This window comes from Anthonomus grandis, chromosome 15 (genome assembly GCF_022605725.1).
Source record: "Anthonomus grandis grandis chromosome 15, icAntGran1.3, whole genome shotgun sequence".
NCBI classification, from domain to species: domain Eukaryota; kingdom Metazoa; phylum Arthropoda; class Insecta; order Coleoptera; family Curculionidae; genus Anthonomus; species Anthonomus grandis.
This window is the reverse complement of record NC_065560.1, coordinates 3,854,655-3,881,164: the sequence shown is the minus strand read 5'-3', so window position 1 is coordinate 3,881,164 and position 26,510 is coordinate 3,854,655. Positions and strand designations below refer to the sequence as shown.

Below are 26,510 nucleotides of genomic sequence, written 5' to 3'. Positions count from 1 at the left end.
GACCATCCGCACGATCGTAGCTTTTACGATAGCCGAGATATGGCATTTTTGATGCCCATTTTTGGCCTCAAAAACGAGGTCGAAAAAATACTCGATTTCTTAATTCTGCTCGGATTTCCTTATAACCCGGTATTTTCGTGATCTACTTGATGAGAACAATCCGCTGGTATAGTTAGTTCGAATTCGAAAAAAAAAAAATTCTGAAAAAAAATCCAAACGGGGGGGTATACCCGAAAAATGAAAAAACCCAAACTTTGAAGGCCGATATCTGGGCTTCTATGGGAGCTATCGGGAAAATTCCAACGGTTTTGTCTTAGTTTTGTCTTTCTGAATCCAACGAGACCATCCGCACGATCGTAGCTTTTACGATAGCCGAGATATGGCATTTTTGATGCCCATTTTTGGCCTCAAAAACGAGGTCAAAAAAATACTCCATTTCTTAGTTCTGCTCGGATTCCCATATAACCCGGTATTTTCGTGATCTACTTGATGAGAACAATCCGCTGGTATAGTTGGTTCGAATTCGAAAAAAAAAAAATTTTCTGAAAAAAATCCAAACGGGGGGGTATACCCGAAAAATGAAAAAACCCAAACTTTGAAGGCCCATATCTCGGCTTCTATGGGAGCTATCGGGAAAATTCCAACGGTTTTGTCTTAGTTTCGTCTTTCTGAATCCAACGAGACCATCCGCATGATCGTAGCTTTCACGATAGCCGAGATATGGCATTTTTGATGCCCATTTTTGGCCTCAAAAACGAGGTCGAAAAAATACTCGATTTCTTAGTTCTGCTCGGATTCCCTTATAACCCGGTATTTTCGTGATCTACTTGATGAGAACAATCCGCTGGTATAGTTGGTTCGAATTCGAAAAAAAAAAAAATTTCTGAAAAAAATCCAAACGGGGGGGTATACCCGAAAAATGAAAAAACCCAAACTTTGAAGGCCGATATCTGGGCTTCTATGGGAGCTATCGGGAAAATTCCAACGGTTTTGTCTTAGTTTTGTCTTTCTGAATCCAACGAGACCATCCGCACGATCGTAGCTTTTACGATAGCCGAGATATGGCATTTTTGATGCCCATTTTTGGCCTCAAAAACGAGGTCAAAAAAATACTCCATTTCTTAGTTCTGCTCGGATTCCCATATAACCCGGTATTTTCGTGATCTACTTGATGAGAACAATCCGCTGGTATAGTTGGTTCGAATTCGAAAAAAAAAAAATTTTCTGAAAAAAATCCAAACGGGGGGGTATACCCGAAAAATGAAAAAACCCAAACTTTGAAGGCCGATATCTGGGCTTCTATGGGAGCTATCGGGAAAATTCCAACGGTTTTGTCTTTCTGAATCCAACGAGACCATCCGCACGATCGTAGCTTTTACGATAGCCGAGATATGGCATTTTTGATGCCCATTTTTGGCCTCAAAAACGAGGTCGAAAAAATACTCGATTTCTTAGTTCTGCTCGGATTCCCTTATAACCCGGTATTTTCGTGATCTACTTGATGAGAACAATCCGCTGGTATAGTTGGTTCGAATTCGAAAAAAAAAAAAATTTTTCTGAAAAAAATCCAAACGGGGGGGTATACCCGAAAAATGAAAAAACCCAAACTTTGAAGGCCGATATCTGGGCTTCTATGGGAGCTATCGGGAAAATTCCAACGGTTTTGTCTTAGTTTTGTCTTTCTGAATCCAACGAGACCATCCGCACGATCGTAGCTTTTACGATAGCCGAGATATGGCATTTTTGATGCCCATTTTTGGCCTCAAAAACGAGGTCGAAAAAATACTCGATTTCTTAGTTCTGCCCGGATTCCCTTATAACCCGGTATTTTCGTGATCTACTTGATGAGAACAATCCGCTGGTATAGTTGGTTCGAATTCGAAAAAAAAAATTTTTCTGAAAAAAATTCAAACGGGGGGGTATACCCGAAAAATGAAAAAACCCAAACTTTGAAGGCCGATATCTCGGCTTCTATGGAAGCTATCGGGAAAATTCCAACGGTTTTGTCTTAGTTTCGTCGTTCTGAATCCAACGAGACCATCTGCATAATCGTAGCTTTTACGATAGCCGAGATATGGCATTTTTGATGCCCATTTTTGGCCTCAAAAACGAGGTCGAAAAAATACTCGATTTCTTAGTTCTGCTCGGATTCCCTTATAACCCGGTATTTTCGTGATCTACTTGATGAGAACAATCCGCTGGTATAGTTGGTTCGAATTCGAAAAAAAAAAAAATTTCTGAAAAAAATCCAAACGGGGGGGTATACCCGAAAAATGAAAAAACCCAAACTTTGAAGGCCGATATCTGGGCTTCTATGGGAGCTATCGGGAAAATTCCAACGGTTTTGTCTTAGTTTTGTCTTTCTGAATCCAACGAGACCATCCGCACGATCGTAGCTTTTACGATAGCCGAGATATGGCATTTTTGATGCTCATTTTTGGCCTCAAAAACGAGGTCAAAAAAATACTCCATTTCTTAGTTCTGCTCGGATTCCCATATAACCCGGTATTTTCGTGATCTACTTGATGAGAACAATCCGCTGGTATAGTTGGTTCGAATTCGAAAAAAAAAAAATTTTCTGAAAAAAATCCAAACGGGGGGGTATACCCGAAAAATGAAAAAACCCAAACTTTGAAGGCCGATATCTGGGCTTCTATGGGAGCTATCGGGAAAATTCCAACGGTTTTGTCTTAGTTTTGTCTTTCTGAATCCAACGAGACCATCCGCACGATCGTAGCTTTTACGATAGCCGAGATATGGCATTTTTGATGCCCATTTTTGGCCTCAAAAACGAGGTCAAAAAGTGACAATTTCCGAATTTTCAAAGTGCTCTCATTCCCTTATTTCTGATCGAATCCTGTTATAACCCGGTATTTTCGTGATCTACTTGATGAGAACAATCCGCTGGTATAGTTAGTTCGAATTCGAAAAAAAAAAAAATTCTGAAAAAAATCTAAACGAACTAAGTAACGAAATTATTAATCGAGTTTATGATGGCTCTGAACAAAAATATAAATGCGTATACGTCAAACGACTTTCGAAAATAATAACATCCTATTTGCAGATCAAGGAGCATATATATACATACATAGTCTGGAGTAATTTTATTTTTAGTATTTGGCAAACGACCATCGGACTTAAAATTCTTTCAGTAGAGATAAATATTGTCTTCTAATTTAAGAATAATTTACACAGATCTCAGTAATATTTAACTTCAATACATTATACCCATTTTTCATGAAAATTAAATAAATGTCAAAAACTTTGCTTTATTTACACTAGCACGCTTATCACGTCAATTACTGTCAACAGATATTTGTATGTATTTTCTAAAAAGGGATTCTATAAAGATAAGACACAATAGGATAAATGAAACTGAACTACCTAATGAGCACTATCTTTAATTAATCATTCCTATAGCTAGTGGATCTTTTGATAATAATAATAATAATAATAATAATAATAATAATAATAATAATAAGTGTCTGAGTAAATCTGGTTGATAAAATTATTTGCGCAGTAGATTGAGATATGTTGGCATGGGAATCCCCCACTAGAAAGACACTTACTTTTAGATAAAAATAAAAAGCTTAACTGTATGTTGAGTCAATAAATGAATTTAAGTGAATAATAACTTATTATTGGGAGTCCAGCAAGATAACAAAAGCACTTATTAAACAGAATAAAAAACCGAAATTTTCTACTCCCAACCCGCTTTGCTATGTGTGCCACATGCGGGTTTTCGACCCGTCGCAACACCCTCATTAAACCTTAAAGAGAAAATTAAAATAATATACGATTTCAACTGCCGAAATTGTCGGTTATTATTGTTTAAAAATAAAAAACGCAGCCCATTAATTTAAATTAGATATTGCGACGGTTTTATCGTGATGCGACGAGCCGCAGTCATCGTATACACTTCCTTTGTTCACTCGCACGATAAGATTAATATTATAGAGAAATCGACGTTGAATAAATATTGTCTTTATTTTATTAAAATTGTTTTTAATAGGCGATAATGCCAGCGAGATTATTGCGTTTACTCTGGTGTGGCTTTGATAGACTAAATATTGCTGGTGAGCTAAATATACAATGAAATAACATTGGGAGCACGTATATCCGATATGGTCTAGTGGCTAGGATACCTGGCTTTCACCCAGGAGGCTCGGGTTCGATTCCCGGTATCGGAATGATTTTTTTATTTTTAAATTAAAAATTGAGAAAATCTTTTTTGAGCAGTTGCCACTGCATATCATTTATATGCCTGGAATAAGATCATCGGTTTTTTGTTAATTATGCTGTTGGCTAAAATGAGCTCTTTCAAGAAGATTCGGTTTTGTTCCGTAAATCTTTATGCAGATGGCACACAGCTGCTATCCGGATTTCCTTCTCATAATAATAATAATAATAATAAGCTTTATTTCCAACAGGTTACATATACCCAGTTACAGGAGAATCAATTAAATATATAAATGTACAAGTACGAATGCATGAACTGTATTAGATTCATGCAACTAAACTATAAAAGAATTCCTCCCCGACCGACCATACGCAGGTGACTCAAAATAAGTGCCAAATTGTCATGGTGAATGTCACAGGAATCAGCAATATAGTGTTAAAGTTTTGACACATAAAGTGAATAGGACTCTGGTACAGAATGTTGGACCTGGCTGTGTCCAAGTTAAAAGCTGGACACTGTCTAGATCCTGGGCGTGGTATACGAAAGCAAATCCTTTGCAAAAGGGATGGGCAGTCAATTTTATGGTTAAGTAAATTAAACAAGAATTTCACCGAATGCATTTCTCTCCTCTTCGCAAGTGACCGTTCAGTATATCTAGAGAGCAGCAGGTTATGGTCAAAATTGGTTATGGTGTTGTGGTTGTAAATGGGAGACCAAATGAGGGAGCTGTAGTCCAGCCTGGATCTAACAAATGCATAGTAGAGAGTTTTGGCAGTGGCAGTGTTCAAAAAAGTTTGCAATTTCTAATAATAAAGCCCAGCATGCGAGTAGCTCTAGAAACAGTATCTTCAATGTGAGGGATAAAACAAAATTTTTGGTCAAAGGTGACTCCAAGATCCTTAAAACAGCTAGACCTTGCCAGAGACTCTCCATTAACTGAGTAATTAAAGACAACTGGACTTTTGATTCGAAAGTAGCTGGTCACATTACACTTGAAAACATTAAGGTTAAGCCGGTTCCAGTGCACCAATGGTGTACAGTATTGATGTTCTCTTGCAGTTGACCACAATCTGCTATAGAGTCAATCCTAATATGGAAAAGCTTTAGGTCATCAGCATATGCTAACCGAGAGCAATTGAGGGTGGAGATCAAGTCATTAGCGAAAACGTTAAAGAGAGCCCTGGGGAACTCCAGAGGTGGGTGAAAAACAAGCATATCTAAAGCCTGCGACCACTACAAACTGAGAGCGGTCAACTAAATAGGAATTAAGGAGCTTTATCAAGCGATCGGAGAATCCAAACTGGCGTTCAAGCTTATTTAATAGAATGAAGTGGTCAATCTGGTCAAAAGCCTTTTGAAAGTCTGTGTAGATAACATCGATTTGACCTCTATCATTAAGTGCTTCGCACACAAACTGAGAGAAGAATGCTAGGTTTGTAGTACATGAGCGGCCAGAAACAAAGCCATGTTGATGGACTTAACCTTGGAAAAAATTAATTTATAAAGAGCCAACTCGAATAACTTTGAGAAATTGCACAGAATGGATATAGGGCGGTAATTTTCTCTTGTTCCAGCATCGCCCTTTTTAAAGATAGGGCAAACTTTGGCTTGCTTCCAGATATTGGGAAATATACCTGTGTTAAGGATCAGATTAAAAATGTGGAGCAGAGGGTCCAGTCCTTAGCTAAAAAACTAGGAATTAGATCTCGGCCAGAGGTCATTTTGCTTTTGAGACACTTGCACGCCATTATGCATAATGCAGGTCAATGTATGCAGCAAATTAATGAGGACTTAAACTCAATATTTCAATGGGTAAGACAGCACAGGATGATTTTGAATGCTAACAAGAGCACATAGGTTCTAATACATTAAAAAAACAATTTTTTTGAAACTAATTTCACTACTTTGCTTATAAATAACAGTGTCCTTCCTTATTCAGCATCGAGAAAAAATCTTGGTGTCATTTTTGATGAGGTCCTAAACTTTCAGGTACATGTCAATAAGAAATAATCGTGCATGTATGTTTTACCTTAAAAGTTTGAATCAATTTAAATATTATTTGTCCAAAAATATCAAATTAATGTGGAGGCTCTTGTTTGGTCACAGCTAGATTACCGCAATGTTGTTTTTTACAAATACCAACGCCTCTATGAGAATTGTTTTCAACATACAAAAATTTGATCACATGGGACCAGACCAACATAATTATGTTGACAATAAAATACTAAAATATAAAAGGAGAGCACCTTGTTTATAGAATTTATAAGTCAAGGTACCCTAAATATCTTGCAAGACAAGATTTACATAGTCACCGCCTAAGAAACAATATAAGATTTCAAATACCAGACCAGTGCATAGAACTAAAAGTTTTAAAAACTCATTTGCCTACCAGGGTGTATTTTTGTTAAAGTCTGAAGTATACAACTTAATAAGATCATGCTCACTTTTCATTTTCAAGAAGAAATACAAGGCTTTTCTGTTAGATTCACATATATACTTTTATTGTAATGTTAAGTAATTTTGTTATATTGAAACTGCCCACTAATACTGTATTTTTCAGGTAGCATAGATAGAAGATGGTAGATTCATGGTAGATTATAAAGACAGACCATTAGTTGCCTGAAAAATAAGACTTATTTTAACTGCTTAGGATGAGGCAGATGGAGAGAGATATTAACTCACAAAATGCCTTGAACAAAGGAAAAGAATAATTCCTCGACTGCCTAGAATAAGAAAATTATGATTTTCTTCCAGGCAGTTGAGACAATAAACATGTAATTTTTTTTAGGCGATTTAGGTACCTTTAAGGAATTTTTGGACTTTTTTCTGTAAAAGAAAATAATTAGTATGTGATTCCAGAACTGCAATAATTTGGAAAAGAATCTTGGAAATATTTACAAAAAGCTGTAGCTGCTAGCAGCCCAAAGGTTGTAGGTATAGTCATGCTACTTTAAGACAATTATTATGTAGCAAAAAGACATTCTTTTGTTCACTAGTCTGTATGTGTATTATGGAGTAATAGCTCCAGTCTAATAATAATTGTAGGAAAATTTTTCTATAGAAAAGGTTATTTGGACAAAAAAGTTTTGGTTCATTATAGTAGCCTCTGCTAACCGACTTAATAAAGAATAAAGGCAAACAGCGTAGGTTACACCGCTTAAATAATCGGCGTTTATTTTATTAAACACGGTAATAACTAGTTTCTACATTGACAGGGATAACCTCTACTGGGAGGGTGTCATTTTATACTGACTTGTCTAAAAATCTTGATTATTTATCTCAACAGTTTAGTTTCTAAAAATCAAATCCATTAAATTGATTTACTGGAAAACAATCACGTTTAAGGTAATAAAACAGAAAAGTAATTATAAAAAACAATCGTTCCCTTATAATGAACGAAAGCCAATAACATGAACAAAAATCAAACCAAACCGTTTCGCAACTTTATTATATCACCCCGATTAATACCTTTTATATAAAGTATATATAGAAACTCGGACGCGAAAATGTTGTTATCGGCAATTACTTATACATATATTCAACGTTATTACACATATTTTATATATGCGTTTTCTAGGAAGATTTCGATGCAATTACGTTTTTAGCGCAACCAATAATCACGAATATACGCAACTGTCGTTAATATACTTTCGGTGCAATGTTGCAAAAAATTACCCACATACTTGGATTACAGTTTTTTTATTGAAAAATGTTGAAGCAACGACGAGACATTTTGGTCCAGACAATATTTCATATATAGATATTAATACAATAAGTAGATAACCGCGAACCACAGGATGTGGTTAATTTGATTCTGGGATTTATTAATTAGTTAAATCTCTCGAGGTTAATATATGACAATAGTGTCGACAATCGTTATAATTTAGTGGATTGTTTTATTTATATAGAAATCAACTTTTGTTCAAGTAATTTGTGCAATAGACCCCTCACAAGTTATTGTTTAAACTCTCAATAACTCATCGGAACTTGAGTAGACTACATAAGTCTATCAATTTACATTTATTTCAAGATTCCTGGCTGATTTGTCACTAAATCAGGTGAATGGTTTTCTACCCCAGTACTACCCTAAAGGCTAAAATTTAATACATTTATAAATGATGTGTGCAACAAACTCGACTTTATGCTAATGAATTTAAGCCCCTGCTTCAATTGAGGCAACGAAAGGGGTAAACATATTGATGGTCTTGCAGGAAACTCAACAAGGGCCTGTGTCAGTCATAATATACTTTATTTACTAGTAGTTTATTCTATTAAGTTTATAAAGTAATTTATGTGCTAAAGGCTTCATAATCCTAGAATTTACAATACTAGTGGTTATTTGGTTGAACTTAAAACAGAATACAGAATCCATTTTGATTTTATATAGGAGCATATTTCATATCATCAAAGAAAAACATTGAATACAAGCTGATCGCAAATGCACCACTCTTTAATTTTGTGAAGGTCCTCGACTATGAGAGATCTGACTACTTTTTGATCTTTGTTATGCCACAGAATTGTACTATTATCGGCAAACTGAACCACTAGTCCATGCAGTGGTAGAGAGCTTAAGCCACTTCCCTAAATCTGTAAAAATCAAGCTTCGACAGCAGTATATATTCCATGATCATACAATTAAAACCCTTGGACAAAACACTGCTGCTGGAGCCTCCTTGGAGTGTCCCTGATATGTTGGGAACAGCATACTTAGCAATTTTTCATTCCTATCTTTTGTATGCAATGCTTGCTCGGAATATATGGTTTAGGTTTAAATGATGATTGCAAAAATGTTTATGTTAGTCTTGGTCACTTGACTGTGCCTTATTTGTGTGTGCTGGCATTGGAATCAGAGTGCAACAAGAAAATGAATACAACCACTACTAGGACTCCTTTACTTGTGAAACTTGCGGGAGACTTTAAAAAATACTTAGAGAAACACATTATAATGTGGAGGAACATTTTAGTGATCAACTCACATCAAGGTAAGGCTGTATAGAATTTTAAGTTATCTTGACCTAATTTTAATGACAGCTTTGTCAATGATATTTAATTGATCTTCAGATAATAATATAAAGCATGTTTTGAGTTTTAGTTCAATTAATCGGTGTAAGGGTCAGATTCAAGCTGACATAAGGATATCCATGACTATACAACTCGTGCAAGAAACAATTTGGTACCTACCTGTCTATTATTGGTGTCTGATTAGGAGGATTTTCATCAAGGTGTCTGAAAGGACACCTTGATGATAATTTAATTGATATTTATTTTGTTTAATGTACTAAACAATATTGACTGCTCAACCTGATAGTTCCTTGCTACTCACCATAACCTCACTTTCCCAATACTTCAGACAAATATTCTTGCCAATACATGGTATTTGCTGTACAAAACTACTTGCATTAATGACTTGGATACTCCTTAAGCCTTCAAATTCGTTAATATTTTTGCAATGTATTATTAATGTGTATTTTAGACCTTATATTCAGAATACTATTAGTGGTATAATGATAATAAATGACATGTTAAATTACAAACACAAAACAGCTTCTATATTTCAAATACAATACCTACTTACCAGTTCGAAATAAATTTATTCCAACACTTGTATTTTAATTAACGTCCCGTTAATAGGTTGATCTTTGCTTCAGCATTATAACAAGCTGCAAAAGAGATGAAGGAAACAGGTTTTCGTTTTTAGACTGCAATGCTATCGAACTACAGTTCGTCGCGTTAAATAATGAAACACAAAGGTCGGAAGTAAGTTATAGTAGAAAAATGTGAGTTAAAATTTAAAAAATAAAAGGTGGAAAAGCAAAATAATAATGAGAAAACACAAACAAAACAAAATTTACTGATAAACGACGAAACGAACCGTACGCTTCGCGACTACACAACTGACTGATTGGCAGGCGCAGGAATTCAGGAAAAACAATCATAATATGGCGTAATGCGGGTTGTCTATAATAAATAAGTGGATATTCCTTTGACAGCCAGAATAAGGTTAGGGATAAATAGAGGACCTCCATCGGCGCGAAGTTTGAATTTCCCCGGGTGGACAAGACGTGTCTCTGATTATTAAGAAGCCATTTTTCGCGGATTTTTTAATAATTATGGAATTTACAATGCGCGGAATTTTGTGATGTTAAACGACACTCCAATAATACTTTTAAAATTAAAATCAACTAAGCAGTAGAAGTGAAATTATGCCTCAAGAACTTGAAACTCACTTCCCTTTAATATAAGAAACGTATCATATTAAGTTATGCACAAATATTTTATTTTATGACAGATATTTAAAAAAAATTATAATAATAAAAACGTTTATTATTTACCATGGAAATTACTAAAATATAAACTTACAGGTGTGTTTAATAATTATTGAGGTAAATAAAAGACAATGTGTCAGACTCCTGCATGAAAAATGCAGGTTCTGTTCTACTTACATATAGCTACAACATTAAAAACTACTTTTTAAATAAAATTAACGAATCTAAAGTACATACATACATTATACATATCTAAGTAGTTGATGATTTGGTACAGATTATGTACAACAATACAATAATTAAATAAGGGAGAATATATCTAAAACTATCCATTCAATTACAATTTATAAACAAGAAAAATAAAACTTCTAGTTCTAATATGCATGTTACTGATTATCTAATAAAATGTGCCTATTACTTTTGTTTTAATAATCTATAAATGGAATTCGAAATATCAGTTATATCGGGTGATAGCACATTAATGATATGACAAAAATTATAAGAGAATGATTTTTTGATTGTCCGAAATGTAATTTTGTTGTACAGGTAGGGAGGACTGTGGTATTTAATAATTTTATAAAATAGCCACTGGAATATATGTAGCTTACTTAGCATATAATTAATTAAAAAGTACCGTATATCACATTACTCCACTACAAGTGGAGTTATGCCTCAAGTTACTTGAAACCTGTCTGCCTCTCTAACATATGACTCTTAAGAATTTGAATGGAAAAACTTGTAAACCAGGCATTACGTGATTTTTTCATTGGATGCTGAACAACACTCCAAAGAAACTTTTAAAACAAACATCAAGTCGATTTGAGAACTAGAAGTGGAATCATCATGCCTCAAAGTTATCTGAAACTGTTTTCCTCATTATAACATGATCGTCAAAAGATTGTATAATACGAGGGTGAATCAAATATGAACCGGACTTTGGTTTTAGTAATTTTATTGGTACAGTAAATAAAAGTTTGAACACATGTTATTTTTCTACATAATCTCCTCTCTTATTTACGCATTTTTCCCACCGGATCGGAAGTTTTTTAATTCCTTCATCAAAGAATGAAGCTGGTCGTGTCAGTAACCAATTGCGCACAAACGTTTCCACACCTTCGTCGTCGTCAAAGTGATAACCTCCCAATTCTTCTTTTAGTGGCCCAAACATGTGGTAGTCACATGGTGACAAATCGGGACTGTAAGGCGGGTGTTCAAATCGTGCCAAAAGCCTTTCACACACGGCAAGACGGTTTGCTTTCTGATCTTCCGTCAAAAGGCGAGGAACCCATCTTGCACACACTTTGCGGTAACCCAAATTTTCTGAAATGATTGATTGAGCACTTCCGTATGATATTTCGACGTGTGCAGCAATTTCCCACAATGTAAGGCGGCGGTCACCTTCAATCAGCTCACGGATCGCACGAATGTTCGCCTCATTGATGCTTGTCCTGGGTCGGCGTGCATGGCTCTCGTTTTCCACTACCTCTCGGCCATCGGAAAATTTTTTGTGCCAGTCGTAGACTTGAGTCCTTGATAAGGTTTCATTACCGAACTGTGCAGTTAGTCGACGCAAAATTTCGGAAGGTTTTACGCCCTCACGCGACAAAAATTTTATAATAACGCGTTGCGCAACAGACGTGTGTACCTCTTGTTCAGACATGATGCTACTAACAGCTCATCTACTCCGGTGCGCCAAACCGACTGACTCCCCTCCTCTTGACATCCCTATCTAGCATATATCAGGACGTCGCGCCACTCGCTTCACCTATGGCGCGCTAAACAGAAAAGTCCGGTTCATATTTGATTCACCCTCGTACATAGAATTTCTTAATTTTTTTTTTTGAACGAAGCTTTTCAAATAGCAACCAATTTTATTTTACTAGTAGAAGTGTAGCTGTGCCTCAAGAAACCTGAAATTGTTTTTTCTCTTGTATAATACGTGACCCCTAAAGTTTGAATAAAAAAAATTCTAATGCAATAAATTTCGTGATTTTGACAGTGGAAAGTAAAGAACATTCGAAAGAAATTTATAAAATAATAATCAAGCCGATTTTAGCACTAGAAGAGCAGTTTTGCCTTAGCCAACCAGAAACTGTAATGCATAGAATTTCGTGATTTATTCTTTATAAGCTGAACAGCACTCCAAAGAACCTTTTAAAACAAAAATCAAATCATTCTGAGCATTAGAATTATTGCTATGACTCATCAAGTTACCTGGAGCTATCTTTCCTCTTGAACATCATCACCCTCGAAAATTTGGATAAAAAAGCTTCTAATGTATATGAAATTTTATATTTTCATTTCTGAACAACACTTTGAAACCAAAAAGAAACCAATCTGAGCATTATTAGAAGTGACTCAAGCAACCTAAAACTGATTTTCCTCTTGAACTTGACGCCCAAAAATTTAAATAAAACAATCTTCTAATGCATGGAATTTTGTGATTTTTTCATTGAAAGCCGAACAACACTCCAAAGAAACTTTTTAAACAAAAATCACTCCGATCTGAGCAGCAGAAGTGGAGTTATGGCTCAAGTTACCTGAAACTTTTTTTCCCTCTTTGCATTCATACAGTACCGAGCAAAAGTGGAGAAACATTTTATTTAATAAATGTAAAGCCAGAGTAATCGACTATTGCCAATAAACAAATACTCACATTATTTCTTTAGGTTCAAAGGAATGCAAAAACATATTTGGTATTTATAAATTCTTGCAACAAAAACAATCTATTTGCTTATCTTTATTTTATGAGGAGCAAAAGTAGAGAAACATTTTTAAAGTTCTTAGTTTATGTTTGCTTATTGAAAGCAATACACAATATTATTTTGTTAATTAATAAAGAATAACCTGTAAATATGCCTCGAGGTATTACTTTTGCGTTATAATAATAATAATAATAATAATAATAATAATAATAATAATAATAATAATAATAATAATAATAATACTTCTTTATTTGCTCAAATACATCCAACAGCTTAGCATCGTCAAAAGGTATAGACTGTCAAACGCCAATAATACAGTGCACAAAGGGAGACATTAGTTTTACCTTCATAACATAGCAAATAAAAAAAAAAGATTAAACAAAATACAATTTTGGTTCGCATCAGAAATGCTCACAAGTATGTATGAAACATTTGTTATACAGGTATGAAAGTATAGTATTCCATAAATTTTGATAGACTAGGTTAAAGAATATTGTAGAATTCGTCCAATGAGTATGAACAGATCTCCAAAATTAGGTTTTTCGTTACTTGCTTAAATCTATTTAAATGTTGTTGTTTTGTGGTTTCGGGTATTGCATTAAAAAGTTTTATGGCATTAATCATATAGCCCTTATGGGTCAGACTAAGCCTGTGTTGTGGAAGTAAAAGATTTCCCCCATGTCTGGTGTCATATAAGTGCCTACTATTTACTGTGCTAAATCTAAAAGAGCATGTTCTGGCAAACATCAGACATTGGTGAATGTATAGGCCAGGCATTGTCATGATTTTTAAATTTTTGAATAAAGGTCTACAACTATCTGTTGGTTTTTTGTTTTCTAGAATTCTGAGTGCCGATTTTTGCAACTTAAATGCTCTCTGCCAGTCAGCCGAGTTACCCCAAAATAACAGTCCATATGACAACTTTTATTGAAAAAGTCCCATATACGCCGTTCTACATACTACTGGAGGCGCCAATTGAACAATTCTGCGCAATAGAAAAATTATGTATAAAACAGTTGATAATATTAAAATATCAATCGGGTGTTAAGCAAGCAATCATTGCTAAGCAGTTAGGATTCAACCGCTCAGTCACACTGCATTATAAGAACTCATTAATAAGTCCACCTAAAACTGGTAGGCCTAGAGTTGACGAGAAGATTAAATCCTTAGCTCTTAAAATTCCATTTAACACAGCAGTGGATATAAAATCTCAACTAGACGATGTAAATATTAGTGTCCATACAGTTCGAAGACGTTGAAGGGACAGTTGCCGGCAAGAAAACCATCCAAGAAACCCTTCATTTCGAAGAAGAATCGAACCGCCCGACTTCAATTTGCACATGACCATTTAAACTGGTCAGAAGCAAGATAAGAAGGTGAAAGTAAGTTTAATTTATTTTCTTCTGATGGTATTTTACGGGTCAGGCGTCCTAAAAATAAATGAGTTGATCCAAAGTATACTTTGGGCACTATTAAGCATGGAGGGGGAAATGTACAAGTGTGGGGTTGTTTCGCTGGTATGGAAATGGGCCCCATTGTCAAAATTGATGGGATTATCGATCGGTTTAAATATTTAGAAATATTAACTGATAATATGTTGCCATATGCAGAGGAAAACATATGCCATTGCAATGGAGGTTTCAACACGACAATGATCCGAAGCATACAGCTAAAATTATAAAAAAATGTATAACTGTTGTTAAGTGGCCAGCTCAGAGTCCTGACCTTAATCCTATAGAGAATCTATGGGATTTAGTAAACAAAAAAATTCGTAAGGAACATCCCGAAAAATTTAAAAATGGAGACGAGTTGTTTGAAGCAGTTGAAGCTGCATGGCATTCTGTACCCAAGGAGACCTTAGGGAATCTGATTGGATCTATGAAAAGGAGATGCCTTGCAGTTATTAAAAGTAAGGGATATGCAACTAAATATTAATTTGTTGTTATTATATATTTTCTTTAAATATGTGTCTCTATTTTTGCTCCCTGTTTTTTTTTAAATTAATTTACATATGGCTTTATTATAAGTAGAATTATATTGTTTATGTTTTATTTTTATTATCTAGTTTGGTGTAGTATTATAGGATAAAAAAAATTTAGTTCACTACAATAAAATAAATTGCCATAATGTGCCATACAAATATAGAAATAATGTGTCATACATAGTAAATTCTACCTCAAACAATGTTAGAAACAATAGAAAAAACGTAAATTAGCCCCATTGCAAGTATTTTGCTATAATGTTGGTGGCCTAAGAACTAAAATTAATGAATTAATTAAAGTTGTTTTATGCTCGCACTATGATATTTTGATATTTGTTGAGAGTTGGCTCTCTGATGATTACTCCGATGCTGAACTGTCTGTAAAGTCATTTAGTCTATTCAGATGTGATCGTTCACCTTCTTCTAGCAGCAAAAGTCGCGGAGGAGGAATTTTGATATATATCAGGGATGTTATTGATTCAAGGAAGCTTACGTTGGTGTATGATTCAGTCGAACAATTATATATATTATGTAGAATTGGTAGTATTAGCTTTATAGTTGGGGGAGTTTATATTCCCCCAAATTCTGCAACTTATATGAAAGTCACTGCCATACTGTTGACATTCTCAGGCAAGGATATTCAAGCTGTGATTTTTATATTTTTGGTGATTTTAATGTACCTGATTCAAGTTGGGGGAATGACGACAGTGGTGTGGTGGTGACTTGTCCTTTAAACTCGGCGGGTCTAGTTTTAGGTCAGCATTATGCTTGTTTGAGTTTTTATCAGAATATTACAATTCCAAATGATAGGCTTGTTTATTTAGATCTAATTTTTTCAAGCAAGCAAACTCTTGCTGTAATGGAAGCAGTTGATTGTCTTTTTGAGGGGTCATTAAATCACAAAGGGTATAATTTTGAAATTGATTTTAGTTGTGAAACTCAGTCGAATTTAAACTATGTAGAGTTTTATTATGATTTTAAAATGGGTGATTATGTTGGTATTAATAATTACTTATGTGGAATTAATTGGGACTTGGTTTTAAGCTCAGCAGACATTAATATAGCAGTCTCACATTTTTATCATATACTGGATATGGCTATAGCACTTTTTGTTCCCCTAAAGAGATACAAAACTTCAAAGTTTCCTAGTTGGTTTTCAGCTGAATTAAGATATTTAGTTAGGCAAAAGAAAATTGCACACAAATGCTACAGGGTCAGTCATAATGTGGCAGATTATATTACTTTTTCAAACATTAGGGCTAGATGTAAAACTTTGACTGATATTTGTTATGATAATTATATTTCAAACTTAGACCAACTACTCTACACTAACCCTAAATGTTTTTGGTATAACATAAACAATAAAAGATCAATTAATAAACTTCCTAATTTAATGTATTATAATGATAATGAGTTCGTTGGCTGTGAACAGATAGCTGAAGGTTTTGCCCAGTTTTTTTCAACAGTCTATAGTCCTATTAATAATATAAACAATAATGGTGCTTTCATCAATCAGCAAGCAAAGTTAAATATGACCATTCCTAATCCCACCCTTTCCGTTGGGTTGATTTTTGATAAAATTACCAAGTTGCCACCCAAAGTTAGTTCAGGACCCGATGGCATTCCGAATTATTTTCTAATAAAGTGTGTATGTACTATTTCATACCCTCTTTTTATAATTTTTAAAAGATCTTTAGATTCAGCAATTTTTCCAACCTTGTGGAAACATAGTTTTGTAATGCCAATTTTTAAATCTGGCGACAATAGCAAAATCAAGAATTACAAAAGTATACAATGTATTACAGAAGTATACATTGTATACAATCAGCCATTACGAAGCTCCTTGACAGTCTTATCTATGATCAATTATATTTTTATTGTAAAGAGTTGTTACTTAGCGAACAACATGGATTTATTTCTGGAAAGTCTGCTGTGACTAATTTGTTAGTGTTTCAGCAGAATCTGTTGAGTGCCTTGGAGAGGGGATGTCAGATGGATGTAATCTACACCGACTTCTCCAAGGCGTTCGACAGAGTTGACCATAGTATTTTGGCAAAAAAGTTGGATATTTTTGGATTTTCTAATCTTATGGTGAATTGGTTTGTAAACTCCCTGTCAGGGAGGACCCAGCAGGCACGAATAGGTAATGCAAGATCAAGCTATATTAATGTCACTTCAGGTGTTCCACAAGGTGGGCACTGTTCACCTTTGCTCTTTAATATTTTTGTGAATGATATTGGTGCCTGTTTTGAGAACAGTGACTTCCTTTTATTTGCTGATGATTTGAAGTTTTTTAGAAAGATTTTATCAATACTTGATCAGATTTTGTTGCAAACTGATTTTGATAGATTGAATGAGTGGTGTGTTAACAACAATTTGTTTTTGAATGTAAGCAAATGCAATTATATAAGTTTTCTCAAGCGTACTAAAAAGGTTGTCACTTCATATAGCATTCAAGGAAGTACACTTCAATATTGTTCTCAAATCCTCTAAGAATCTGGGTTTTGTACTAAGGAACTGTAAAGAATTTTCTATAGAGACATGTAAGAGGTTATACATGTCATTGGTTGTTTCATTGCTGGAATATGGCTCAGTGATATGGTCGCCCTTTTACACGAATAATTGCTTGTCCTTGGAAAGAGTTCAGAACAAATTTATTAGGTTTTGTCTCTATAAACTTCGAATAAGAATTCCGGATGATCATGTTTATGATATTGTTTTAGAAATGCTTGATATGAAGACATTGAGACAAAGACGGATATATGCAGATTTAATTTTTTTGTATAAATTATTGAATGGTCAGATAATTTGTCCAGAACTTCTGATGACAATACAATTTAATATTCCATCTAGGAATTTAAGGCAGTATCGTGTCTTTTCATTACCATTTCATAGCGCCAATTATGCATTACATGCTCCTATTGAAAGAACTCTAAGAATTGTCAATACTAGGGAGGTTGAAATTTTGGGCATTTCCTTATCTACATTTAAGAGTCAAATAAGAGAAATTGTTTAATTTTTTTTTTTTAGTGCAATACTGAATATTATACTTTAGTAGGGTATGTTTTTAGTATTTTTAGAATTCTGTTATATTGATTTAAGTTATAAAACTATTTTCGGTATTTTACATTTATAAGTAGGCTTTATTACTGCTTAATAGTTAGTATTTTACTGTTAAGTATGGTTAGGTTCAATCGATTTTGTATTTAATTTTAGTGTTGTAATGGGGTTGATCCCGTAAAAATAAATAAATAAAAATAAATCTAAAAATTAAAAAAAAAAGTTTCTTTACTTTTGCTCTGTACTGTATGTGTCTTTATTACTTACCTTCATTTATTCAGCCAAATTGGACAAAATAATTACCCAATTTTATTACATTACTCATCATTAAAATAGCGAAAAAATAAAAACGATGCACTTTTCCTAACAATTTTTGTATTTAACCTCACACAGAACTAATAAAAAAATAATTACTTAACCAACTAAATGCATACAATATAAACTTATACTATTCACGTTCCCCTTTAACTTCCACCTCAGGCTCCTGCTTGATTTCTTCCTCGCCCTTCACGTCATCGTCCATCGCCTCGTCTTTGCTGTTCTCATGCAACAGCACATATTCCCTAGAGCTAAATCCGAATTTGATTACGTCCTTTTCCAATAGTTCCACATACTTTTTCGGTTCGATTTTTTTATTGTTTATAAAGGTGCCATTGGCGGACTCGAGATCAATCAGATACGGACGAACTCTTTTACCAGTTGATCCATTTTCTCTGGTGAATGGCACCAATCGATACTGTAGGGCGGCGTGTTGCTTGGAACAAGATGGATGATCCACAGGTAAGTCTACTACTTTTCGATCTCGTCCAATAAGGTAAGCACTTTCCCTGTGTATATATAAAGTTTGAAGTGCCTTATCGCCTTTAAATGGGTACAGTCGCCATCTTCTTCTTGGTTTTCTAGCTTCCGGAGGCTCACTACGATATTACAACACCTTCTGAGTAATTATTATAGTTATGAAAAATATATCAATATAAAATACATCAGAAGAAAGTATAGTTAAGATGTCTAAGTGCATAAAGTGATGTCTACAAAACTTTCTAGGTTGCAATACAAGGGTTCATAAGATTATTTGCTTTTTTATTATAAAATTAAAATTGTCTGAATAAGTCTAACTTTAATCACATATAATGTGCGCTTTGAGGAAAACCTAGGAAGAAAATTGGCATAAAGAAAGGCTAATCAATTAAAAAAGGGTATTTTTAAGAAACATTTACCTGTATTTAATAACAACCCCTCTATATGTATTAGTCTCTTCTGTTAACTTCCCAGAAAGACCAAAGTCTGGTTTTGCCTTATTTTCCTTTGACTTTTTTTTATCTCCAGTATGTTCTTCATGTTTACCCCATTTGGCATTAGCATGATCAAAAGATTTACTCCTGCTTCTCCTTCTATAAAATATTTTAAATTACGAGTGACATTCTCACTGTTAAAAATATTCAAGCAATTTTAATAAATTTGATTTCAAATTACTGACCTACTATGAAAATCTTTCCTTCTAAAATCATTTCCCCTCCTATTTCTTGATTCATATCTATCCGATCTACCATCACTACTGTTTCTATCTCTATAATTGTTTTGCCTCGCATCCCTATCTCTCGACCTCTCTCTATTTCTATCCCTTGAATGACCTGTATTATCAGCAGATCGGTTTCTATCCTCATTCTTTCTCCTCCTCTCATTCGACCTAGATCTACTCCTGTTTGGTTTGGACGATGAAAACTCATCGGACGAACTCTGTTTCCTGGTTCTGTAAATGCATGTTTACTAATAAAGGTCCTGTCGAGGAATCAGACTCTAATTTATAATTGATTTTTTAAAATATAAGGGATCCTACAAAGAATATTTAATTTCAATACAACCATAGGTTTTCATTAAAATGGCTTGTAAACTAATCAAACACAGACCTTCCTGAATGTTGTTGTTTGCTTCTGTGATGTTCACTTTGTGACTTTTTTGAAGATTTTTCGCGCGACGAGTCGCTATCGTTAGAGGACGAACTGTCACGCTTACGGTGCTTTTTGGGCCCCATTCTACTTCAATATTATGAAGAATTCACTACATAAAATAATTAATACAACGCCAAACGTCAAAACAGACTTAACCTTATTCTTCTTCTTAACCTTAAAGGTGGGTTCATAAATTCCGTACGGTATGCAGTAAAAAGTAACACGTAAGAAGTAAGCTCCATGCAGTAAGGATCGTGCGAATTCATAATAGAATTCTATAAAAACGTAACGAAATTCATCCTGTCTCTTTTCGTAAATATGATTTTCTCCCTTTTGATTAGCTAACATTGACGATCACTTACGATTCCGTAAGAAGTATGACGCAATAAATGAAATTAAACCATTTTATGCGTCTTACTTCTTACGGCTTGCAACAAAATATGAATAGCTCCATTTGAACATTAGTAGTTTATTTTTCTTGCGTCATCCGCGTTACTTCTTACTGTACTAAACCAGGCTTAACGGTGTCAAAGTCGATCTGCCATTTGTCAAAAATCAGCTGATTTAGTTCTATTGTCAGTGCGTTTCAGTTACATAACCCCTGGCAAAACATAAACAAAATTAATAATTTAAAAAAATGTTAACTAAAAAAATTCTAGGGAATATCAACAAAATAAGAACGTTCTCCTCGATACGAAGAAATTTTACAGGTAGTCGAGTGATCTTCAATAAGCACAGCGTTGGTGCCATCCCTAATGTCCAAGGGCTGAGCGAAAACTGTGTAAAAGTCTCCAAGGAACCTGTGGGCCCAGGTATAGTATAACATTTACATTGTGAAATCACTGTAAAGTTAGCCCTGTTGTTAATGTGTACATTAGTAGACCTAGAGATAAATTCTCAGCCTTTCTTCAAAACAAAAATTGTATTATGGGGTGAAATATATTGAGCTGCCCCACCTCTGAAATACAAATTGCTCTTAATAAACTGGGATCTTAATTATACAGAATTGTAATATAATTACAATATTTTGCATTTTCAGGAGCCAGCAAATCATCTAACTACCAAAACCCAGAATATTTCTGCTACGATAAAAACAGTTACTTTGAGGCTGAAGTTGAAATGCTCAAGTATAGATGCCCACAACCTTCTGTGCACAAACCTTACCACCATAGTGATCCAAAATAAAACGTAATTTAAATAGAGTCCAATAGATATATGTAATAAACATTATTTAAGCCATTGGAATGTTTTATTTATATAATGATTCAGTTCCAAGAGTATATAAATAATACAAATTTTAACAATTACGGACTAATTTTTAAAAAGTACTACTACTTCTTGTCCTCACTTTTATCCTTCTCTTCCTTTTTTGGACTTTCATCTCTATCGCTAGTTTTTTTCCTTGAGAGCATCCCTGGTCTATAAATTGGGATGGTCGGTCGATCCTTGTTCCTCATCCTTTTAGATCCTTCAGACTTATCATCATTAATGTCTTTCTTCTTTGATTCATGTTCTTGCTTCTGAGACTCCTTTTTTTCTTCTCCGCCCACACTCTCTTTAGGTTTGGCAACAGACTTCTCTACTTCAAAAGACTCCTTCTCCCCTTCGTTTGGTTGGTCTTTTTCCTTAGCTTGTTCTAATTTTTTTTGTGCTTCCAATTTTCTTTCTTCTCTTTTTTCACTGTACTTTTTCACCTTCTTTATTTTGGTGTCCTCTTTTTTATGATCATCGTACTGCCTAGACCTGTTTTCTCTGGAGGAGTAACTTTCAGCTCCTCTAAATTCTGAACTGTAATCTTTTTTGGGAAATCTCAGTTTGATTTCTTTCCTTTCCTTTTTCTCCTCATACTTTTTTTCTTTTATTATTTTAGTTTCATGTGGCTGTTTTTCGCTTACTTTCTCATCTGCCTTTTCTTTGGGAGATTTTACAAGTTTCTCCTCAGAATTATCTTCTTTTATGGCCTGCTCCTTAGGGCTATCATTTTTGAACGATTTCGACAATGTCTTTTTTCCATAAGTTTTAATGGGGGATTTCTCATCATACTTTTTGTCCTCGTAACTGTATTTACCTTCATATTTCCCCTGCTCCTTCCTTCTTTCATATTCTTTTTTCCTCCTCTCCCTCTCCTCCCGTCTGACTTCACGAATCTTCAGTTTTTGAGCCCTCTTATTTTTAATGAACTCCAAAAGTGGGGTGGTAACATCTTTTTTCTTATTGTCACCTGCTCCTCCTAGCTGTAAACTGTATTCTGGCTTAGCATTTTGCTCCAATGGCTTATTAAGATTCTCCACAAACTCCATATAATATGTGTCACTTTCAATTGTGTTGCATTTAGGATCCATCCTACCTTTGCCCCTTCTTTTAGGAACCTTTTGAAAGGGAGCAAATTCAACTACCGCTGTGTATTCATGACCTCTTGTATCCACAAACACATAATTGTCAAACTTCTCTTTGAAGGTATAAACATCTTCAGGGCAAACGAAGTTAATATATGCCCTGGAAAAGGCATTTTCACCTAAGCTCATGTCCCCTTTTACATGGTACATGTAATTGTAGTCGGGGAGTGGCGAAACTTGATTTACAAATTGCTCTTTGGTCATAGTTGGAGGTAAACGTCGCACAATTACTTTTGTGAGCGGTTTTTCCTTTTTGTCGGCTCGTTTCTCTACTTCGGTCAAAGCCATGGTAAATGTTTTCTTTATGCTTTAGATAAGCACCAAACTCCAGATACCTGATACTCAATTAATTTTTTTTTTGACGTTTAAGCATATGGTATTTGTTTTGGTTATGCGACATATGTCAAAATTATGTGACGTGAATGTCAATTCGGTTTTAACCTCACTAATCTGTCTAACCTAAAAAGTCGATATTTCGGTTTTGCCATACAAAATTAGGATTAAACTCACAACCGAGGATGTCCAATAGTCATTTATTTCTAAAACCGGCCTTCATAAGAACCCCCGGTCAAAACGGGGTCGGCCGCTATATTTGCCAACTCCAGAGGGTCGTCCTGAAGTTCTGTATGAGCAGCGGAGCCAGCAGAGGAATGAGGTAAAAAAAATCATTTCAAAGTTTCTTTGATTCCAACTTGCTTTTTAGGGAATTTATTGAGACCAGGTTAATAAACTTTGTAAATGAGAGTCCAGAAGTGGCCGTTTATATGAAACCAAGAAGGCACAGGACCCCCATAATCAAGGCTGAATACTGTATGTACACAAGCTTTACATTTGTTTAATGCATCACTTGATAATGATGTTTTAGTAAATGGAGATACTCAGTGGGTAAACGCAAGAAACTTCACCGAAGAAGAGGTTTTAAAGTGGCTGAAGCTTTTAAAATCTCAATCCACCGATAGGACTGGCATAAGGTTGAGAAAACTGTTACATACTGATCATCCGTCCATACAAGGACCTTGGACGCCATATACATTTAGGTTGTTTATTGATTAAATTTAGTTATAGTTAAATATGCTAAAAATGTTTTGTCTTTTAGAGATCCCAAGTTGAACTTGGCCACATTCCCTGATGAAAACTTGTCAGGACCCGAATTATTTGAAAAATCTGCCACTGAGCAACTCATGGAAATGTTTGAAAAGCAAAAAATTGCGGAGTTAGAAGGCAAAAGGGCTGAATAAAGTGTGCGATAGTTTTAATTTATTATATATCAGTAGTAAATAAAATACAATTAACTTTTTATTGTTTACCCAAATACATAATAAAAAGAGTTTTTTTAAATAAAAATTTAATTGCAAACTTTAACTCAAAAATAAGTTAATTGAAAATGAGTGCTACAAAAGGAGAAAAGATAATATAGGAAAGATAAATAAAACTAGTATGGATACATAATTGAGAAATATTTATAATGATACAATAAATCTTACTCTAAGGCTTACATCTAAGAATCATTCAGCAATTTTTCAACTAAACTGACCCAGAACTATATTTTGGTTTAGTTTCTTGATCAGTAACCGATCTAATATAAACAGCATCTTCTGGCACAGGACTGGGAGGATTGTCTTCTTCTAAAAAGTATGAACAGCTAATCGCCAACACTGACCCATTATGACTAAAACTAAGAGATGTGATCGAGGTGTGGTACTGATGAAATTGACAAAGTCTCTTCTTATTAAAACCATCCCAAACATTCACGTAACCATCGGAACCCCCTGTCGCAAATGTATTATATATCGGATGGAAACTTATGGCATTCACTGGGAATATTTTCTCCAGTCCGTCCTCTTTGATTCTGTGGCATTTAAAGGCATATTTTTTCTTTTGTATTTCTGGATTGGTGTCCAAATATTCTACTGCAACTCTACCTTCTATGCTACTTAAAACGAACCCCTGCTTATTAGGAAAAGCTTTGATGGCTCTCGTTTGGTACTTTAAACTTGTTTCTCTCTTCTGCAGGGCGTATGCCATATTCCTGATATCCCAAACAAAGACTTTTCGACCAGCAGTGGCAACTAATAGTTTCTCCCCACAAGTATCCATAGAATAAACCTTATCGCTCTGATTGTAACTCCCGCTGGCACCAGAGGCTCTGGGGTCCCATATTTTAACGTGATGATCCCAACTGCCAGTCAGGACACAATTCAGTTCGCTGCAATATTCAACACACTTTATAGCATTATTGTGAGCCCCGACAACATTTTCTGTGGTTGTATTAAAGTCAAACGACTTCAAGGTGTTATCCAGGCCACCAGAGTATGAGTGCACGGCATCCGTGAAGCAGCAGTCCAGTACTGCATTATCATGAGCATATTTGTGTCTTAAATTGTTCGCGGTCACATCGTATAAACGCACATAACTGTCCCAGGAAGAAACTAGTAAAAATTGGTTTGTGTTCGGACCGAATTTAACGCTGGAAATGGCATCGTCCGGGGGTGACTTTAATTTGTATTCGGCTTGTGACTTCATCATCGAGTTTTAGGGCGTTTTATTGAAGAAAATTGCAAGGGTTAAAATTTAAAATCTAAACAACAGCAATATTCATAACCTCAAAAGAAAAACTAGTGAAGCTAGCGTCCGGTTGATGTCCAGCGACCAAAAGGAGAACGCAGCATATGTCGGTTGCCAGCGAACTATTTATAGTCCGCGCATTATTTAATCAATATAATGCCCGTATCTACTGAAATTTCAAGTAGGGATTTTAATAGTTTTTTGTCCAGTGTCTAGATATTAAAAATAAATACCTAAATATGGTCGTCCCGAACCTCAAGAAACTAAGGTTTTGTTGCGAAAATTAATTAAAAAGTCAAATGAGAAGAACTCCCAAAATTCTTAAAGGATTTAGATAAAACTGATTTCTCTAATGGATAGTAAGTACCTAAACCGATTTCAGATGGTTGCAAATCTCTATATCATTGTTAATATCTGGACAAAAAATTATTAAAAGCCCTTGGGAATTTCAGGATTTAAAAACAGCAGGCGCGGACTATAAATAGGTTGCTGGCAACCGACATATGCTGCGTTCTCGATTTGGTCCCTGGATATCGATCGGATAGCTTCACACACATAGACAAGGATGGAGCCAACGTTACGAAGAAGACGAGGAATCCCATGCGTTATTGGCCGGTTGTAGTCACGTGGTTACATTTTGACATTTGGAAGTTAAGTGTTATTTTTTTGAGTGTAACTTTTAAATTTAAAGTTATAACGAACGAATAATGGAGTTCCAATGGCGAGTACAGGTCATGACGCAATTTCCACTGTTAAATTCGTTCCTGGACCCAACACAACAAATTTTAAGTAAGTGTCTTCTTGGCACTGTTTATGTGCGACTATTACCCAGTTTATACGAGCTCCTTAAAGTGGTTTAGTTGAAAGCGATTTAACATAATTCGCATGTATAAACCTGTAAACAGCTCTAGCCATCGCAAACCGGTTAAGCTTAACTCTGTTGAAACTAGATATCGGGAATTGGCATATGCCCTACAAAAGAGAGGAAGAAGCTTGAAATACAACCTGTCAATTATTGATTTTGACTTTGATTTTAAACTTGTTTTTGCAATATATTCATCGATTTGTTTAAATTTATGAATTATTTTCAGTAGATTATTATTGAATGCGTATAATATGCATTTCTTAAAAGTGAGAGTAAAGGTAGAATCCAGTAAAAAAAAAAATTCCTCTGGATCCGCTCCTGCATCTTCCTGAGGAAACTCAAAAGAAAGAGAGAGACGTTCGATCACCTAATACAGAGAACATAACAACGGTGACAAAGAAAACAATAAAAACGTACTGCGTAGATTGACATCAGTACAAAAAATTGTATCGTCTGAAACGGGTTTAACTTGATGTTTGGCAGCTGTCACTAGTGACATTTCAATGTTTTGACGTTTCTATTTTTTTTTTGTTTACATGCGCG

At 34.8% G+C, this 26,510-nt stretch overlaps 6 protein-coding genes and 1 non-coding gene across 12 annotated transcripts in view; 3 read left to right on the top strand and 4 right to left on the bottom strand.

The window, feature by feature from the left end:
• Nucleotides 1-10,086, bottom strand: part of LOC126745401 (protein draper) — an 86,868-nt gene extending 76,782 nt beyond the window's left edge. For 3 of the 4 annotated variants that reach the window (XM_050453239.1, XM_050453238.1, XM_050453240.1), the window contains exon 1: nucleotides 9,756-10,086. The gene's annotated coding sequence lies outside the window, so the exon portion shown is untranslated. The remainder of the gene's footprint in view (nucleotides 1-9,755) is intronic. The other variant, XM_050453236.1, reaches the window with a different exon arrangement.
• LOC126745416 (39S ribosomal protein L43, mitochondrial) overlaps nucleotides 1-23,886 on the top strand; it is a 93,206-nt gene extending 69,320 nt beyond the window's left edge. Inside the window, exons 2-5 of one of the 2 annotated variants that reach the window (XM_050453261.1) lie at nucleotides 23,015-23,192; nucleotides 23,241-23,347; nucleotides 23,403-23,574; nucleotides 23,634-23,886. In XM_050453261.1, coding sequence (XP_050309218.1) covers nucleotides 23,056-23,192; nucleotides 23,241-23,347; nucleotides 23,403-23,574; nucleotides 23,634-23,775 — 558 coding nt within the window. In that variant the 5' untranslated portion in view covers nucleotides 23,015-23,055 and the 3' untranslated portion in view covers nucleotides 23,776-23,886. Of the gene's footprint in view, nucleotides 1-22,963; nucleotides 23,193-23,240; nucleotides 23,348-23,402; nucleotides 23,575-23,633 lie in introns of those variants that run through there. The other variant, XM_050453260.1, reaches the window with a different exon arrangement.
• On the top strand, nucleotides 4,119-4,190 carry Trnae-uuc (transfer RNA glutamic acid (anticodon UUC)). Its single transcript has one exon. It is a non-coding gene; the product is annotated as a tRNA-Glu (tRNA).
• On the bottom strand, nucleotides 18,548-20,312 carry LOC126745407 (smad nuclear interacting protein 1). 2 transcript variants are annotated; one of them, XM_050453251.1, is made up of 4 exons: nucleotides 20,100-20,312; nucleotides 19,670-19,942; nucleotides 19,410-19,580; nucleotides 18,548-19,109 (listed from the first exon to the last, which is right to left on the bottom strand). In XM_050453251.1, exons 1-4 carry the CDS (start codon nucleotides 20,222-20,224, stop codon nucleotides 18,641-18,643), a joined length of 1,038 nt encoding a protein of 345 aa, XP_050309208.1. In that variant the 5' UTR covers nucleotides 20,225-20,312; the 3' UTR covers nucleotides 18,548-18,640. The 2 variants fall into 2 exon arrangements, with proteins under 2 accessions (XP_050309208.1, XP_050309207.1); XM_050453250.1 differs by having other exon boundaries at nucleotides 19,410-19,583; nucleotides 20,100-20,308.
• On the top strand, nucleotides 20,707-21,380 carry LOC126745419 (uncharacterized). The gene is made up of 2 exons (XM_050453265.1): nucleotides 20,707-20,953; nucleotides 21,181-21,380. Exons 1-2 carry the CDS (start codon nucleotides 20,779-20,781, stop codon nucleotides 21,324-21,326), a joined length of 321 nt encoding a protein of 106 aa, XP_050309222.1. The 5' UTR covers nucleotides 20,707-20,778; the 3' UTR covers nucleotides 21,327-21,380.
• Nucleotides 21,340-22,922, bottom strand: LOC126745404 (regulator of nonsense transcripts 3B-like). Its single transcript, XM_050453244.1, has one exon. The coding sequence runs from the start codon at nucleotides 22,823-22,825 to the stop codon at nucleotides 21,473-21,475; it is 1,353 nt and encodes a 450-aa protein (XP_050309201.1). The 5' UTR covers nucleotides 22,826-22,922; the 3' UTR covers nucleotides 21,340-21,472.
• A 93-nt stretch (nucleotides 23,887-23,979) lies between the features above and the next one.
• On the bottom strand, nucleotides 23,980-25,170 carry LOC126745409 (mitotic checkpoint protein BUB3). The gene has a single exon (XM_050453252.1). The coding sequence runs from the start codon at nucleotides 25,061-25,063 to the stop codon at nucleotides 24,062-24,064; it is 1,002 nt and encodes a 333-aa protein (XP_050309209.1). The 5' UTR covers nucleotides 25,064-25,170; the 3' UTR covers nucleotides 23,980-24,061.
• Nucleotides 25,171-26,510: the final 1,340 nt, after the last annotated feature.

Excerpts from the sequence above, each read along its gene's own strand:
- LOC126745404 (XM_050453244.1), bottom strand. The coding sequence starts at position 22,825 with ATGGCTTTGACCGAAGTAGAGAAACGAGCCGACAAAAAGGAAAAACCG.
- LOC126745409 (XM_050453252.1), bottom strand. The coding sequence starts at position 25,063 with ATGATGAAGTCACAAGCCGAATACAAATTAAAGTCACCCCCGGACGAT.
- LOC126745419 (XM_050453265.1), top strand. The coding sequence starts at position 20,779 with ATGTTAACTAAAAAAATTCTAGGGAATATCAACAAAATAAGAACGTTC. Across the intron at positions 20,954-21,180 it reads CAAGGAACCTGTGGGCCCAG|GAGCCAGCAAATCATCTAAC; the intron begins GTATAGTATAAC and ends TTGCATTTTCAG.
- LOC126745407 (XM_050453250.1), bottom strand. The coding sequence starts at position 20,224 with ATGGGGCCCAAAAAGCACCGTAAGCGTGACAGTTCGTCCTCTAACGAT. Across the intron at positions 19,943-20,099 it reads AAACAACAACATTCAGGAAG|AACCAGGAAACAGAGTTCGT; the intron begins GTCTGTGTTTGA and ends ATGCATTTACAG. Across the intron at positions 19,584-19,669 it reads AGGAAAGATTTTCATAGTAG|AAGGAGAAGCAGGAGTAAAT; the intron begins GTCAGTAATTTG and ends AATATTTTATAG.